Source organism: Moschus berezovskii, chromosome 9 (assembly GCF_049115385.1).
Source record: "Moschus berezovskii isolate FMDL1 chromosome 9, NW_MosBer_1.0, whole genome shotgun sequence".
Lineage (NCBI taxonomy): Eukaryota > Metazoa > Chordata > Mammalia > Artiodactyla > Moschidae > Moschus > Moschus berezovskii.
The window spans coordinates 54561572-54579198 of record NC_142468.1 but is presented as its reverse complement, the minus strand read 5'-3'; the positions used below and the strand labels follow the sequence as shown (position 1 = coordinate 54579198).

The window sequence follows — 17627 nt, the reverse complement described above, 5'->3', positions numbered from 1 at the left end:
AGCCATGGCCTGCTTCCTGCTGAATTAAACTGCAGCCCAGACAAAACCAAAGAGCACATCTCTCCCCAAGTTCACTCAGAAGGTCGCCCCTGGTGAGATGGACATTGCGGATGTGCTGGAAGGATTAGAGGCTGCTTTGATAAAACCCACGTCTGTTCTCTGCTCCAGGTCCTCAGAGTGGAAGATCGGATAGATTGCCATTGCTTTGCATTATTTAAGAGTTTTGATGAGCAGCTCCCATCAAAATTCCCCACAGACTCCGGACCATGTGTGCGTGAGTGCATGTGTGTGTGTGTGTTTCAAACACCACTTTAGAATGATTGAGATGTTCAAAAGGACATAGTCGTGTGAGCTCTTAGCAGGGCTCACGTTCCATTAGGTTGTCCTTCCTTGAGGTCTCTTAGTGGCCCTTCTGTTCTGTTTGATGGCAAATTCTGTTCATTGCAGATTGTATTCAATCCCTTTAGCAGCTTCAAACAGCTCACTCGTGCTGCAGTTTTAGCATTTGGGTGCTGATCCCACCAGTCCCTGAACTTTTGTTATTTTCCACGCCTTTGATGGCTTTCCTCCGTTCCTCTGTTTTCGTTGGTTTCCACTTTCATCTCTGCTGTCTGTTCGGCGATGGTGTTATCTATTCATCCGAGCGAGTCCGGTCATTCAGCCCTCTGAGGAAAAGGCCATTTCCTCCCCTCTCTGGCCTGGCTGCCCCAGTGGGTGGTCCATGATTTATGCCTTTCATCACACCACTGTGGAGACCCCTCTTTGGGCAACCACTTTGGTGATATGATAAGGATGAGTATATCATGATTTCGTTTTTATCAACCTCTTCTCTGTCTTCCCATTTTTAGTCGACATGCAGAGGTTTCTGTTATGGCCAGTATCTTTATAAATGGCTTCAGCTCTGATCATTGCAAATGATGAAAGTCGGACCACCTCATTTCCATCTCTGGACTTTCCATGAATGTGTATTTATTGTCTCTTCCCTAGAGTGTAGCCAAATGATCAGAACATTGAATAGGAATGAGACCTTGAGAATTTTATTTCTGGGTCTAGCTGTATCTCTACCCGAGACTTTTACCCTTGAGCTGCCACACTTTTGTTCTGTCTATAATCCTTGCCATAAATAAATATCACCTGTTATTTTGCCCAATTAAAATTTTAACATTTTATTTCAAAAGCCCTGCTATCAAATAATATAACTTTTAAAGGTAACTTATTATGGTTCTTTGATAAACTAATTCAGTATTTTATACCAAACAAAGGCTGATAAGAGCAAGATTATGGGCAAATGAGCACCCTTTCAATGTGGAAGGAATTTTGGAATTAATCATAGGAATCACTCCCTTATGCTACTGGAAAACACATGTGATACAGCCTGTCTGGACCACCCCCTTCCCAACTTGAATAGATAAAATATTAAAAAGTACCAGAAAAGTTTAAGTTGATTAATGAGAAAAGATACATAAAAAATGAGATATAACTTCAAAGTATGCTAGTCTTAACTTCTGAGGCCATTGTAGTAATGGGCATTGGGGCCCCTTGCAAGCGCTCTGTGTATCTCTATCACTTAGAAAAGGCTAGAAATTATGAAACAACAATCATATGATCAGGCTTGGTTTATAACATGCATCATGTGAGCTAGTTTTCTGTGGATTGTCATGAGGTCCAATAATTAACATTTAATTGGTGATTTATTGGTGGCATATTGTTGAAGAGCCATGTAAATTATCTCTTGTGGCAGGAATAAATAGATAACACAAAAATGTATGAACCGAAAGGAAGATATAATTAGTGACCAAAGTTTTCTGAAAAAATACGACAGCCTCATGTTTCACTTTCAGAAATAATACAGTGGAAATTTTCCTTACACCTGCCAATCTGAGTTTCTCAGGATATAAATTCCTAAAGAATAAGAAATCAGTTCTCAATATCCAGCCTGTAGCAAAATTGATTGAGCACTGGACCAAGAGTCAGAAACCCAGGCTGAAGTCTCAGTTCTCCCTTTCTCCGTGTCCCAGGCTAAGCTGGGAAACCTCTCCAAGCTTTCATAAGTGAGGATGTTGACCCTGCCTGCTGTCTTTCCCCAGCCATTGGTGAGTGCCCAATGGTAACCTTTAAACTGCGTTCTCATTAACAACAGCAATAGTGATGAAGGTAATAATACATTTAATAGCAATTTAAAGGTGGCCATGGTGATTTTAATGCAGAAAGCATTATTGTGGAGCCTGGACAATAGATGGAGTGAAAGCAGCAGAAATCCGAAAGTACGGTCCTGGCCTGAGCAGCGGCTCCCCTTTCCTCCAGCCAGCCTGGAGCGAAGAGAATTCATCTCGGCACCTTCAGCTCCTGCATTGTGGAGTCTGCACAATGTGGATGTAGCTGGCAGGTGGAGAGGCAGCAGTTTCCATGACTCCAATAAATTAACGAGTGTTCACGGATGTTTTGCAGCTGCCCTGGAAACAGGCTTGCAGTTTTGAAAAAGAATTATCGCAGCCATGAAGAAGGGTGTTGGTGTCATATGTGTGCATGTAAAAAGTGTCCTTTTCAAAACCTATCACTTCACCTGCCCTGAATGAAAGCAATGCCACATTAGGCCGATGTGTTTTTCTTTCCTTTTTTTTACCCCTCCTTGAACTTATTTGACTAACTTTTCCTTCTCCAGAATAAGGGCAGGTTAAACATTATTATATAAATAGCCCTTACTAAAATATAAATAGCAAGTATCTTAATATAATGATATATATTTAAACCTCAGCCCTGAATACTCATAATTCAAGTAAACATTTACAAAAACATTGTTGCTTTAAAAATAGAGGGGTGTTTAAACGGTTTTTATATTATTGCTATTTGGCTATGATACAGTTGAATGAAATGCCGGTGTAGAACACAGTTATTCTTACTATGGAAAGGTCTTTATTTTTCCTACTGGCTTCAGAGTATTGCTTACTGAAACTGAAATAACCTAGACCCTAATTGTAAGGTCTTAAGTAATTAGGGTTATTATTTGAAGTATGTATATCAATACCACATTCCCAGCCTTATTAGAAAATGAGATATTACATGTAAATTAATTTTCTGGAGTCTGTCTAAGTGCCTAAACTATTTCACTCCGTTCGGTGGTGGGAGAAGCCTTTCAAAATATGTAAGTCCCTGGCTTCTTAGAGATCATGAGTTAATCCATTCTTAGTGTTTCAAAGTCATTATAAACACTAATTATGATGGTGTGTGTACTATGCTGTAGTACAGGATGTTCTCGGAGCCTTTGCAGGTGTGGTTCATTGTCTGCCCCTATGCTAAGTAGTCCCATGCTGCTATGTTTTTTGAGTTCTTAGGTCTAACTTTTAATCATTTTTTATCTCTTCCTTTAATATTTATCATTTCTTCTTATTCCTATGAGCAGAACTCTCTACCCCTTTCTGCTGGGATTTTTTTTTTTTTTTCGTATATTCTGTATACTAGAAAATCAGATATCAAGGTTGTCAGAACTGTGTCTTACATAAGAGTAAATAGTCTCCAAGCAAATGCCTGAGGGATTTTTTTAAAGTACAAATACAAGCTTTAGTTTCTTAAATTTTAGTGGTATCTTTGTGAATCTTTCTGTTCTGTTTTCTTCCATGTTGGATTTCATAAGGTTTTCAACTGAGACCTCTCTAATTATGAGAAATGTGATAACAAGTATTTATACTGCTTTGATAGCAGTTCTAATTTAGTGACACTTAGATAAACATTTGCCTCACCTGTGGATATTCCGGAACCTGCACATTTTCTACTAGTCTTAATAACATTTTTTGGTGCATAAGCAGGATAGGCTGTTTTTAACCTTATTTTTCAAATATCTCACACAGTGCCTCCCCCACAGTCTGTTCTCAGAAAATATCTGGTGATTAACTGAGATTTAAAAATAATTTTCATGCACAAGCTACATGCAAATGAAACTTTCCAAGAATTGCACTTGTCTTTCATGTTCCGGAAAATGCTTCAGTGCTTTTCACACCTTAGTTTTTTATATTAAAAAAAAATCAAAGATCAGGTTGAGCAGAAATGAAGAAAAAAAGTGGGGCTGAAAATATAACTCTTCATAAATATGAATTCCAAATCTGTTGCCACTTTCCTATGGGATTATTTTGTTGATGGAGGTTTTCGTAGCTCTTAATTAGGAACTCTTTCATTCATTCATTTGTCCCAACAATAGCATTTATTGAAGCCTCCGGGCCCCACCAGGGATGCACAGGCCCTCAGACACAATCTCAGGAAACTGACATTTTGGCCAGAATTTGAAGGTTGCTGTGAGTCAGAGCCCAGCGGCCATATGTTAGAAGCATTCCCCCAGTTAAAACTGACGCTTAACGTGAAACTAGCCTTGATTCCATTAGAGCGATCCCAAATATTTCATGTTCTGGGAAGAAATCTGGAGAAGCGGTGTCATAATGTTTTCCTGTTCCCTGACAAGTCACTCAGTAGCCCTGTCCAAGATCATTTAGAGTAGCCTGGAAACAATCGGAAGTGATGTCTCTCTGTGGAAAACACTTGGAGGATGCCTGTCAGCAAATAATGTTTTAAACTCTAGGTTTAATTTAGGCCTGTGGTTAGGTTACTTATAAGAATGTATGTGTTGAAAAAAAATGTCATCGCCAAGAAAATTACTATGAATCTAATTTAGGAAACAATGAAAGTTTCATAGAAAATGGTGATTATTGATTCTGAGGCTTTACTATCTGTTCTGCTTTGTAATCAAAACACAAAGTTACATCTCTCCCTCCCTACCATTAGCTTGCTCTGCCAGTGAGTCATCATGCTTTGTATCCACTAAAGACCAATAATCTCAAATAGTGTCACTTAATCATATCTGATCATCATGATTTTGTAAGGCAGTCCTCTGTATAAATTTTGAGTGATGTAACTATCGTATTGTTTATGCAATTTCTTTTCAACAGGACTTGAGCATTTAGTTTATTTTGTTACCCTTAGTTACACACACAAAAAACTAAATGCTCAAGTCCTGTATAATTTGTGATAATTTTATAGAAATGATTGATTTTTATTGCCTTGAAGTCCTAAGGGACATAATAGATTTTAGTAAGAAAACATTTCAGGAAGAATCATTATATGCTTACATTTAAATTTAATTCTTTGTTTTTTCAGTAGTGTTTGAAAGAGAAAAAATCTTGGCAATGAATACAAACCCTGTGTTATTGAAGAGTGACTTTCAAACATTCAGAAAATATTTTTGAAACGTAGCAGATAGATCATCAGTTCATATGAAGATATATTCATAGTATATAGTGTACATAACCTTTGATCCTGAACAGCGTGGCTTGATGAAGTGCCAAAACTTCTACTTCTAAAGTGAAAAATCATTTTCACTGTTGGATTCCCCTGAATTCATAAAATTAAATACATGAAGAGTTGGTAGTATGTGGATGGCTAAATAAACTCACTGTTCATAGTAGTCATCAGCATATTTTATTTTGCTCATATAGTTATAAAAGTCTAGTTGTGGTTCATAAAACACTCCAAACCAGTGACTATTGGATACCAACAGTGAGCCAGATACTAATGTTTTCATGTCTATTGTCTGACTTTAAAGCTTTAATATTTTTATATATTTATATGGGTATTGTTTTTTCCAGTTTTACAGGTAAGAAAACTGAGGCTCTAGGAATATAAGTAACTTGTCACTGGTCACACAACCAAGAGGATTAGAAGTAGGATGGGAAGACAGATTTTCCAACTCTAATTCTAGTTCTCTTTTTACCATATTTGCTGCTTTTAAAGAAGCATTCATTTATTCAACAAATATTTATCCAAAAGGAACCAGGCACTGTGCTAAATCTTCATCTTACAGGAGATACAAAGGTAAATCCTTGCCTCTTAGAGTGTAAAGTCCAGTGAAAAAGACAGAAAAGAGAACAAATGATTATAAAACACAAAAACAATACAATGTGAAGAATCAGGTTTTTAGAAAGGAAAGTACAGGATGTCAGTGGGAGCCCGGAGCTCATCTGATGGAGGCTAACAGTTTGGACAAAATATCCTGAAAGTTTGTGACATTTAAACTGAGACTGTGAGTGAGTGAGTGAAGTTGCTTAGTCGTGTCCCACTCTTTGTGACCCCGTGGACTGTAGCCTACCAGGCTCCTCGGTCCATGGAATTCTCCAGGCAAGAATACTGAAGTGGGTTGCCATTTCCTTCTCCAGGGGATCTTCCCGACCCAAGGATTGAACCCGGGTCTTCTGCATTGTAGGCAGACACTTTACCATCTGAGCTACCAGGGAAGCCCAAACTGAGACTATAGGATGTCAAGACAGATTAGATTAGATTAGATAGAGATAGATAGATAGAGTTAATTGACATTATTGGCAGGTTCTATATTTGCATATTTGCCTACTCACCAAAATTTATTTATAACTCCAGAATCAGTATTTGCTGCCCTTAACATTACTCAGCCATGAAAAAGAATGAAATAATGCCATTTGAAGCAACATGAATGGACCTAGAGAATATTATACTTAGTGAAGTAAGTCAGAGAAAAATTAATATTTAATGATTTCTCTTATATGTGAAATCTAAATAAAACAAATGAAACTATATACAAAACAGAAACAGAGTCATATAGAAAACAAACTATCCCAGAGAGGAAAGGGAGGTGGGGTTAGAGGTGTGGAGTTAACAGATACACACTGCTGCTGCTGCTGCTGCTGCTGCTGCTACGTCGCTTCAGTCGTGTCCGACTCTGTGCTACCCCATAGACGGCAGCCAACCAGGCTCTGCCGTCCCACATAAAATAGATAAGCAATAAGGATTTACTCTATAGCACAGGGAACTACGTTCAATATCTTGTAATAACCTATCATGGAAAAATAATCTGAAATAATGTATAACTGAATTACTTTGCTGCATACCTGAAGCTAACACAGTATTGTAAATCAACTATACTTCAACTATTAAAAAAAAATAGTACCTTTTCTCACACTTATGCAAGCACAGAGCATCCTGACACACATGTTCCCAGCTGAGATCAGATGAAGCAACACTCTGCCGTCTTGTTTCAGCTCTCATACTGTAAACAAGTATCCCATTTTCACAATCTTCTCAGTGCCACATTTTTCTCCTTTATCTGCTTTTTGTTGGTGATACTGCTGTTTAAAGTGGACCCCAAGCATAGTGCTGAAGTTCTGGCTAGTGTTCCCATTGTGATGTGCCCTACAGAGAAAATACACGTTTGATAAGCTTTGTCCATTGCTGTTGCACGTGGGTTCAATGTTAATGAATTAATAAATGTCAAATAAGATGTCTTTAAGTAGAAGCACAAAAAAATAAGGTTGTATCTTGATCAACTGACAAAAATGTTAAGAGCACAGACTCGTAGGAACCTCACTCCATATTTCTCCTAGAGAAAATTATTCAGTATTCACTAATTCAGTGATCCCAGGAACTTTATACAACATAGCTACCTCAGATAACAAGATAGATAAATATCTGCCAATACCAAGTACTAATGGGGATCTGACGCAAGTGGAACTCTTATATTGCTAATAAGGAATGCAGAAATGGTGCTGTCACTCTGGAAAACCATTTGACATTTCTTTTTAATATTTATTTGTTTTTTATTTCTTTTTTGTTGCATCTGGTGTTAATTCTCTCTAGTTATGGCACTGGGGCTTAGCAGCTGTGGTGCATGGGCCTAGTTGCCCTGAGGCATGTGGGATCTTAGATCCCTAGTCAGGGATCAAACTCACATTTTCTGCATTGGAAGGTGGATTCTTAACCACTTGATCACCAAGGAAGTCCCTGGCATTTCTTATAATTAAACTTCTATAGCCCATATAATCTAAAAGTCCCATAACTAGATACTTATCCAAGTAAAATAAAAACTTACATTCACACAAAAACCTGTACATGAGTGTTCATAGCTGCCTTATTTGTGATTGCTAAGAAGTGGATTCAATGTAAATATTCTTCAATTAGGAAAAGAATAAACTGCAGAATGGAATACCACTCAACTATAGAAAGTAGCAAATTATTGATTTGTTCATGGAATGTATCTGAAATGTGTTGTGTTGAGTAAAGAAACCCAGAGTCAAGGGCTACATTAATATATTTTTCCATTTAAATGATATCTTTTAAAGGTAAAAATATAGGGGCAGAAGACAGATCTGTGGTTACCAGGGTTTGGAGAAGGGGAATAAGTTGGGTACAGAAGGGCACAAAAGAATTTGGGGGGTATGGGAGATGGAATTCTTTCATATCTTGAGTGTGTTGGTCATTACGAAATTAAAACCCTTTGTCAAATTCATAGAACTATACACTAAGAAGAGTGACTTTTACTGTATGTAAGTTATATTTTTATAAGAAATGAAATAAAAACATATCTAAAAGATGAATTTTGATCAAGATATAGTTCTTCTAGTTTGCCAAGGTAACATCAGAAAATACTATTAAAGCATGTGTTTTACTAATGTTCTTGTTGATAAAACACTGTGAGTATAAAATAAATACTATGTAGAAATTTATGTTACACTATAAATTGAACAGTGGATACTGTGAACATATAAATTATGTATTCCTTTCTATTGTTTCATAATGCTCAAATTTAATGAAGTTCTTACTGGTTTATAGGAAATAGCTCCTTACTGTATTTTGGTAAGTGGTGAATTCTGTAAACTATAGTATAACTCTCCCTAGAGAAGGAAATGGCAACCCACTCCAGTATTCTTGCCTGGAGAATCCCATGGACAGAGGAGCCTGGTGGGCTACAGTCTATGGGGTTGCAAAGTGTCGGATACAACCGAGCGACTGAACAACAACAACAATACTATAGCTCTAATATACATGTTATTCATAGGAAAACAAAACTTTCATTTAACTTAAATTACCCAGTGATATGGCATATTGACCCTGGGGTAGGAAAGAAAACAACAAAGGAAACAAATGTAATATCATTTTTCTTGCTTATATATGATTCTTTAATGATAGGCACCTGGAGAAGGAAATGGCAACCCATTCCAGTGTCTTTGCCTGGGAAATCCCATGGACAGAGGAACATGGTGGGCTACAGTCCATGGGGTCACAAAAGAGTCAGTCATGACTTAGCAACTGAACAACTTCAATGATAGGCAGCTGTCACACATGGAAACTGTTTAGCAGCTTATGGTCTTGGAAGCAGGATGCATGACATCTTTGAGTGTCTCCCAATTCTGATATGTCTTTTCTGAAATCTTTCCTTGTTTACAGTGGCTCTACCACATTATCTCTGTTATATTTCAACAACCAAAGATGTGGTAAAGTAAAAAAGAAAATACTCTATATTACTTAAGATGTGTTGCCAAAACATCTTGAGGCTGTATATGTACTATGTCTTTATACAGATAACGAGGCCATGCATGACTGTAGTCACTTAATAAATGTAGACAATGATTTATTCAAAGTTATTTTATGTAGACAATGATTTATTCAAAGTGTATTGAAAACTAAGTAGCTCTGCTTAAGATTATTATTGCTGCATAAACCATTTGTTCAGTGATTAAAGTAGGTGCAGGAAATGCTATATTATATGATATAGCAAAAATTATTTATAAAAAGAGCAGCCTTGATACAATTTGGAAAAGTAAAATCAGTAACTATCTCTATCTTGTGCTTTTCCTGTAAAGAGCATGAAGTCTAAAATTATTATTTTTTGTGAGTGTTTCCCACAGATTTGTTATTTTGTCTGAAGTCTTGGAAATGCCACCTTTGGCTTTTTTAAGTTGTTAGTTTTCTTCTGTTCCTGTGTCCCATTCCGTTGCCAATATTTAGAGTTGTTTAATTTTTCCAAAAGAGGATAGAATTCCCCTCAAGAGTTAATTTAATGTGTAGCAAGTGTTTCTTAAATGGACAAATGACAACATTGTTTTCAAACAGGATAATTGCAACCGTGTACAGTATGTTTCTTCATTAGTAAGTAATTAAATAATTTACTAAATTGTGCAATAATTCATAATGGCACATGCTAACCCTGCTCAATTACAGGAGCTAGTGATAAAATAAGTTCTTGCACACATGCCTACATTTTATTAGTCAATTTTAATTTCTGAAGAAGTCAGCTTGCCTTTTTCAAAATACTGAGTAGTGCACAATTAAAGGAAAATTCAGAAAATGTTTCAGAGTCATAACGTATTGGTTAAGAGTACACACCCCAGATTCTGTTCACATGGATTTTTTATGGTTCCTTGTGTTCTTGGACAAGTTACTTAATTTATCTGTCAGTTTCCTCAAAAGAGAGTTTTGAGTGAATTTAATGTGAAAAAGTACCTGCTACAGAATGAGTTCCAAAGAATTGTGAACCAACAGGTGCGGTAAAAGCAAGAGCTGCAGTGTGATGTAATTATTGGAAAGTCATTTTGATTTCAGAAAATCATCTTTGGGGGGCACAAGGTTTAACTGGATACTCAAAATATCATGTGAATTTTGGAACCTCTTCTGAATGCAATACCTAATTTAATCAACCTCCACCTTGTAAAATGTAGGAATCTTTTTTTTTAATTCAAGAGAAAAGTATAGAATTTTAATATGAATCTAACATATTTAGAAGAGTTAATATTTTTTATTAATGAAAGTAGAAAAACACCCTCAAGTCTGTTCTTGTTTCAGTCTTCACAGCGTACTTCCACACTGCAGGACTAGAGATAAATAATAAGTGTACTTCTGCGGGCAGGAAAGAGACTCCTGACCCTACATTGCCAGCCCAGTAAATTCCATCCTATGAACTGAAGCTCAAATGTGAGCCTCCAAACCACTATTGACATGTGGCACAACTGTCTGAAATGTCAATAGTTATAAAATGAGTATTTCATAATGCAGAATAATTGATTACTTTGCCTGACTGAACAGGAACATGTTTTCTCTGTGAAAGCAAAATAATGCCAGCCTTTGCTCCTGGAACATTCCTAGCTGCGAGACTCAGATTTCCCAGTGAAGCCCACGTTACACTGTGGTCCTGATCATGCATGACAAAAATAGGGAAAACCATATGTAACTGCTTATCTTCTCTCCATTATTTGAAAATATATATATATCTATATTTAAGAGAGTTCTTAAAAAATATGGGCTCTACACGAAGCATCTGTATTAATAGAACTGTCTCAGATCATTTTCAGAACTGAAATGGATGAGATACAAAATCAAATAACATTCAATTTATCTTGTTCCTCTTAAAATGCTCTGCTTAGCTTTTCGCTCTGATGAAATAACACCCATTTCCAGTTTTATTCTTCCCCCGTGTGCTGTGATGTGGAACTCTTTTGCTCTATGTGTTTTATTAAGTGTAATTTAACTTTATGACTATCAAACCAACTATTAATCCTTAGAATAAGACTATGAAATAGGCAGGCCATAAAGAGATTTATTTTTGAAAGTGCAATTCCTGTCTTCTGCCCTCAATTCTTTTTTCAGAACTTGTTCTCTGAATGTATACAGTATAGTTTGCAAAGCTCTGTACTAGGCACTTTGAAGGAAAGCAAAAGGATACCTACAGCCTACATTTTGAGCTTTCTTCCCGCCTTATCTATATGTACTGCATGTCACTCTAAACCGCCATGTTTTCTTCAGTAAAACGTGCGTGATTTCTGTCTCTGTGCTCTTCTGCGTGCTCTTAGGCGTGTTCTGCTCTCCTCCTTAGATGGCCTTTATTCCTTGTTTTGTCTACTAAAATCAGACTAGTCTTCAAAGTCTCGCTTAAGTGGGACCTCCTCCATGAAGTCCTTCTGCTCATAAAGTTTAAGATAAACCCTGCACAAAGTAACCTCTTTTACTCTTGGCCCACATAGCACCTGGCTTAGAGTACGTGTCACATATTCTGCCTTACAATATAAGCATTGCATTCATTTTCCTACTAGATTGCAAGCTCCTTGAGGGAAGGTCTGACATTTTAATCTTTCTTCCTTTCCTCTCCATGTCCCAGCACAATGTAATGCACAGATGTTTATCCTTGTTCATTGGATGGGAACTTGCATTCTTATAGGAAACAAGATATAAAAAAAGCTTGCAGTCTTACAGAAAATAGTGCATAAAAAGAGGTCCCTTATGCCAAGGGGTAATTTAATTTTTATTCATCTTTATACTCTCAATACTTAGCAGGTACATAATAAATACTTATTACATACATGTGCATTCACACACACACATTTCTAAGCTTATCAAAAGTGCTTGCTGATAATCATTTCAACATATCCTTATTAAGGTCAATAATGTTTTACCAGGCCCATAGTCTATGTATGTAAAAATACGGGGTGGTGATAGTATTTCCTCTCGTAACCCTACTAAGAGATAATCACTTTGTCCTTTCTTTAAATTGTTTCATTTACTCCTTCCAGTGTCCCTGTAAGGCTCTACTATCCTATTTCACATATGAGGAAACAAAGGTTTGCTCAAACTCACTCAGCTACTGAGTAGGATAAAGGTTGGTTTGGAGCCCAGTTTAACCTAATGCCAGAGCTCATGGTATCATTCTTCAGGGTTCAGTGAAACAAGGAAGGCTCCTTGGAGAAGGAAGTCAACATGGCCCAGTAGAGAGAAAGGGTTGAAGGTGTTTCTGAGGAGGGGCTGGGACATGGTCCTGAAAATAGTCATGGGATATTTGAGTTGCAGGAGCCCTTTGAAGTCTTTCCTATTCCTTCATTCTACATTCGGGGGCCTGACAGCCTGAGAAGGGAGATGACTTGCACAGGGTGACACAGAACACTACATGACAAGTGTGAAACTTGAACCCAGGGCTCCAAGTTCTGAGTTCGCTTCTACTACCTATGTTCCTTTAACTAAAAGAAAAATCTTAAGTTCCTGCACTCCCTACAATAGCTAAGACACGGAAACAACCTAATTGTCCATCGACAGATGAATGGATGAAGGTGACATGACACATACATATAATGGAATACTACTCAGCCATAAAAAAGAATGAAATAATGCCATCTGCAGCAACATGGATGGGCCTACAGATTATCATACTAAGTGAAGTAAATCAGACAGAGAAAGACAAATATCATCCAATATCACTTATGTGTGGAATCTAAAATATGAAGCAGATGAACTTATCTATGAAGCTGAAGACTCACAGATGTAGAGAACAGATGTGTGGTTGCCACGGGGCAGGGGTGGGTGGAGGGATGGATTGGGAGTCTGGGATTAGCAGAAACAAAGTATTATACATAGAAGACAAACAACAGGGCCCTACTGTATAGCACAGGGAACTATAGGCAATATCCTATAATAAACGAAATAGAAAAAAACATGAAAAAGAATACACACACACACACATATATAATTGTGTCACTTTGCTGTATAGGAGAAATTAACATGCTGTGAATCAACTATACTTTAATAATTTTTTAAACAGATTCATCATTTCCTGAATGCCTGTTCCACTGCCAGGTGTAGGAGTAGGGTGAAGATATCCCATGGGAACACAGTTATGGCAGTCCCTCTGGCTTGTGGTATGAGTCATCTTCCTTGCTGCCCTTAGCAGGTGTGTGTGTAGTGAGGCACCTGCCACCTACCTATTCTGTGGAGGTTGCTTAGGTCTGAATGCCTGTGAACTTTATCCTTTCCCTCCTTGTGATGGTTACAAAACATCTGTCAGTTCTTGAATTTCCCAATAGATATGTGAGACACGTGGTTCCGAGAATCTCAGAATCCCTTCACCGTTGTCTCAATTCAGCCAAATCCTTCACTTCCAACATCCTATTACCCTAACCACCACACTAATGACTTACAGCCATTCATCAACTGTGAGAGGTGAAACGCTGTGCAAACATCTTTTCAGCAGATGGCCAGACACTGCCTTTCTTTAGGGAAGTCCGAACTCAGGGAACTGACTTCTGTATAGAGTTTTCAGAGCCAAGTTCACCTGATTAGGAAGCTTCTCAAGAATAGGGCTTGTCTGATTCTTGTTTGATTCTCCAGTAGAGGGCCAGTCATTTAATAAATATTCAGTAAATGTGCTTGATGATGTGAAATATAAGAAATATATATGTGTGTGTGAGTGTGTTTATAAAATTGAAGATGTCTCTTGACATCAAAATACCATTAATTTCACTATTTTCATGGACTATGTATGTGCACACATACATGTACATTTAAATATGGCATCTATATTTGCTTTAAAATCATGAATAAAACAAGTTATATTAACCTGATCACCCCTCTTCCTTAACACACATAAAGAAAGAGACCCCTCTGTCACCTTGGTGTCCAGGTCTTATCAGCATTATTCCATTTATAAATGTTTCTTTATGAGACACTTTCAGACTCAAAACTAAGCAAGGCTGTAATCTATTGTAGGTAAGTTTGTGTCTATAGCTTCCCAAGTAATCTTACTTAGAATTCTCTAGGTCTCAGACCTAGAGACCAGGGTCTCAAACTCTCAGACCCTATTTGTATGTAGGAGACCTGGTCCCCTAGCTTTATGTTGGCCCAAACGGCTCAGCTCCTACAGATCACAGTGCCACGAAGGCTAAGGATTCAGCTGAATCAAGCTGCCCAGGACCATATTAACCTTTCACTGATCCCTTTCTTGTTCAGCTAGAAAGAAGTTAATTGAATTAGCAAGCTGCCACACACTGGAGAGAGAGAACCAGGACCTGGTCGAGACAGAACCTCAGAGTCAAAATGTAGCTTCCCTCTCATGTGCATCAGCCAACTTTGAAAACATCATTGCACGGGGAGCCTCTTGATGATTCTAGATAAGTTTGTCAGCCCGTCATTTTGCCATTCTCCCCAGTAGTACTTCAGGTGTGAATCAGTGTGGTGTACCTTGAGATCAGATTCTGTTTGGCAGAAAGTCAAATGTACTTTTCTAAAGTCAAGTATCATTTCCTTATTTAAATGGGAAGTATAGGCACTAATTTACTGATTATACTCCAGTCTAGACTCCTGCAGAAATACAGCAAGCTTTCCTCATGGGCATTTTGGGATAACTCGCCATCAGTCATGTCCTTCCACTTCCTTGCTAAGTGACAGATCCAATGTGAAACCCAATACATAGGGACACCACGTGCAGCTGTCTATAGAGGATTCTGAGTTGAATTACATGTTTTTTTAAGTATGCAATATGCCCTCTTTTTCTGAGATTAGCCAACAGAAATATTTGACTTGAGAATTCATGTATGATATAACCTCATTCATGGTAAAGAGTTCTCATCTTGTTTAATTACCTTCCTGTAATCAATTTTTTTACACTTTTTTTTCCTTCAGAACACTTGGTAAAAATTTTTCAAATGGAAAGAGTAAACTACTTACGACTGTTTTACCCCCATAGTTGGCACTCCAGGAGTGTGTGTTTTATGGAAACCAAATAATTATTCCTGTATTTTAATATTTAGCTGGTAAAAGTTTGCACTGAAATGTGCTTTCTTTTTGGCTTCAATGTGGAAGTACTGAAGGGAAATACATATCCTTTCATTCCTGACTGATTTACTTGGTTGAGGACTTCTAACTCTGTAGAAAAGTTGTATTTCAAGAGGGTTTTTAAAGAAAAAGAAACCTCTCATATTTACCTTTGAAGTTTCATGAGAGTTTTATGTTAATATAAACACTAATATACTCTGGGTTAAAAGCTGTGTTGAAAATGAAAAAATGCATTTAATAGAGGCATGTATTACAAATAGCATCTAGCCACACAGGAAGGTTACTGTGACTTAATATCTGAAATTCTGTTGCTCATTAGTTGTATGGTGAGAATGAAATACATTTCTAAAGGGCAAGGTCAGTGTTACATTATCATGGAAATGTCTTTGTTGAATAAAAGTATAAATATTTCAAGTTTAAGTATTATGAGATTATATTTCTATTGGGGACATACGTATAGGATGAATGATTCTTCTCCTTGTAATTGCAGGAGCATATGTCATGTTACATGTCATTCCCGATTACTGATTTCATTTGAAATGGTCTGGAAATAAATACCGATTACTAGTAATGTAAGACTATTTACCTTGGAGTCAGATGTCTGACAGGCAGGCTGGAGCTAATGGATTTGGTCATTTTCAAAGCATTATTTTCTAAAGCAGGATGCTGTTTTAAAGTAACACTGAATTTTCAGAGTCGTTTATCTAGATTCATTTGCAGTGAGTATGGAAAAACACCCCTAGGAGCATGCAGTCTCTGATGTTGTTCCATCCTTTAACAATACAAAGGAAAGAAAACCATACCCAGAACCTACCAATAGGACAGCTTGGCATTACCTGTCCTTATTAAAGTCGGTAAGACAAGGGAAATCAGGAACCACATACGAAGGATAGTGTCCGCGTAACTGAGGGGCGTTGCCTCACTGGGAGTTGCAGTTGCATCATGGGAACGTGGTGTGATTTCATTTCATCACTGTAAACATCACAGTGGGTATGGTTGATTCATTTGAAACTCTTGTCCACTTCGCTATGGCTGGACAGCTGAGTTAACATGGGTAGGTCTTGGCTTCACACTGTTACGATTTCTGATTTTTGTGGTTTTATTAGGGGAAAAAAACTGTTAGGATAACTTTAGCTGAAATCAAACTTTTATAAAGGTATGGCTTGATTTAAGGTATCATGAATTTTTTTAATCTTCTGAATTAGAGCACTCTGTAAATTTTGCCATGAAAGGGGGGCCGGGCGGTGAGAGAGGTATAAATCTTAGTTTTTGCAATGCTGATCGTCTGCATGTGTTTTAAATTACGTCCCAACTGAACGGCAAGGACAATTCAGTTATATGGGAAAAAATGTTAGGACTCTTCTTGCTTCATTACCATGAATGCAACGACTAATAACCATCTAATATCTGAGTTGTAAATGAAACATAGACCATCAGAAAAGAAAGCAGAGTTGAAATTGTGTGAAGGAACAGTAGTAGGTAGCAAACTTGGCTTTTGATAATTTTTTCTGCTATGCTCAATACTGTGAACAAGCCTGCTGAAATTTTAAATAATTTGGTCTCTGGGTATGTAGCATCTGAAGTTCATAGTAAAGAAATTCATCTGATAATAATATCATGATTTAAGTTTCCATAAGGCCAGTTAAAAGGATTAAGCTTCAACGTTTGGAGGGAATTAAGCCTTAGTTATAAGTTAAAATTCACAAAGTTGACTTTTAGAGGTTGCTTGGTTATTTGGTGGTGGTGGTGGTGATTTTTTTTTTTCCTGTCTAAAGTACCGAAACATTTCACTTTTAGGGTGTGAAAACTAGAACTTTTTCCACTTGTAGATGTGTTCTCTGGAGAGAATGGTGGATATGGAAGAGCCTGGGAAATTAGTGGCTGAAATCCGCTGGCAAATGGAGTACATTTAGGTGATTCACACACAGTTGTCTGTTCTCCGTCCAGGTATCAGAGGTCCAGCAGGAAGGGAGAGGTGTAAACCAGGACCTTAAATGTTAGTGGGATGAGAAATATCAATGTCTAGGTGGGCGGAATTCCCTTTTCGCAGGCCGAGTCTCCCAGGAAAGACTGATGAAACTATTACTCCTGGAACAGACGGGTGACTCCGTTCTCCACCGCGCCGGAGTGGGCTCTACCTTCCGAATAAAACTGGGGTGATCTGGGAAGTTGGAAGTGAGGGAGACTATAGCCCACCCCTCACCCCCGCCAGACCGAACAAACCCTGCTTTTCCTCCAATGAGTTGGCG

At 37.6% G+C, this 17627-nt stretch overlaps 1 protein-coding gene across 5 annotated transcripts in view; it reads left to right on the top strand.

Annotated features, from left to right (window-relative positions):
* The window catches only part of RORA (RAR related orphan receptor A), an 811723-nt gene that overhangs the window by 689073 nt on the left and 105023 nt on the right, over nucleotides 1–17627 (top strand). Inside the window, exon 1 of one of the 5 annotated variants that reach the window (XM_055437106.2) lies at nucleotides 15306–16432. The exons of the other annotated variants lie outside the window; for them this stretch is intronic. Within the exon in view, the coding sequence (XP_055293081.1) occupies nucleotides 16429–16432 (4 nt within the window). The 5' untranslated portion in view covers nucleotides 15306–16428. Of the gene's footprint in view, nucleotides 1–15305; nucleotides 16433–17627 lie in introns of those variants that run through there. 5 annotated transcript variants of the gene reach the window in all.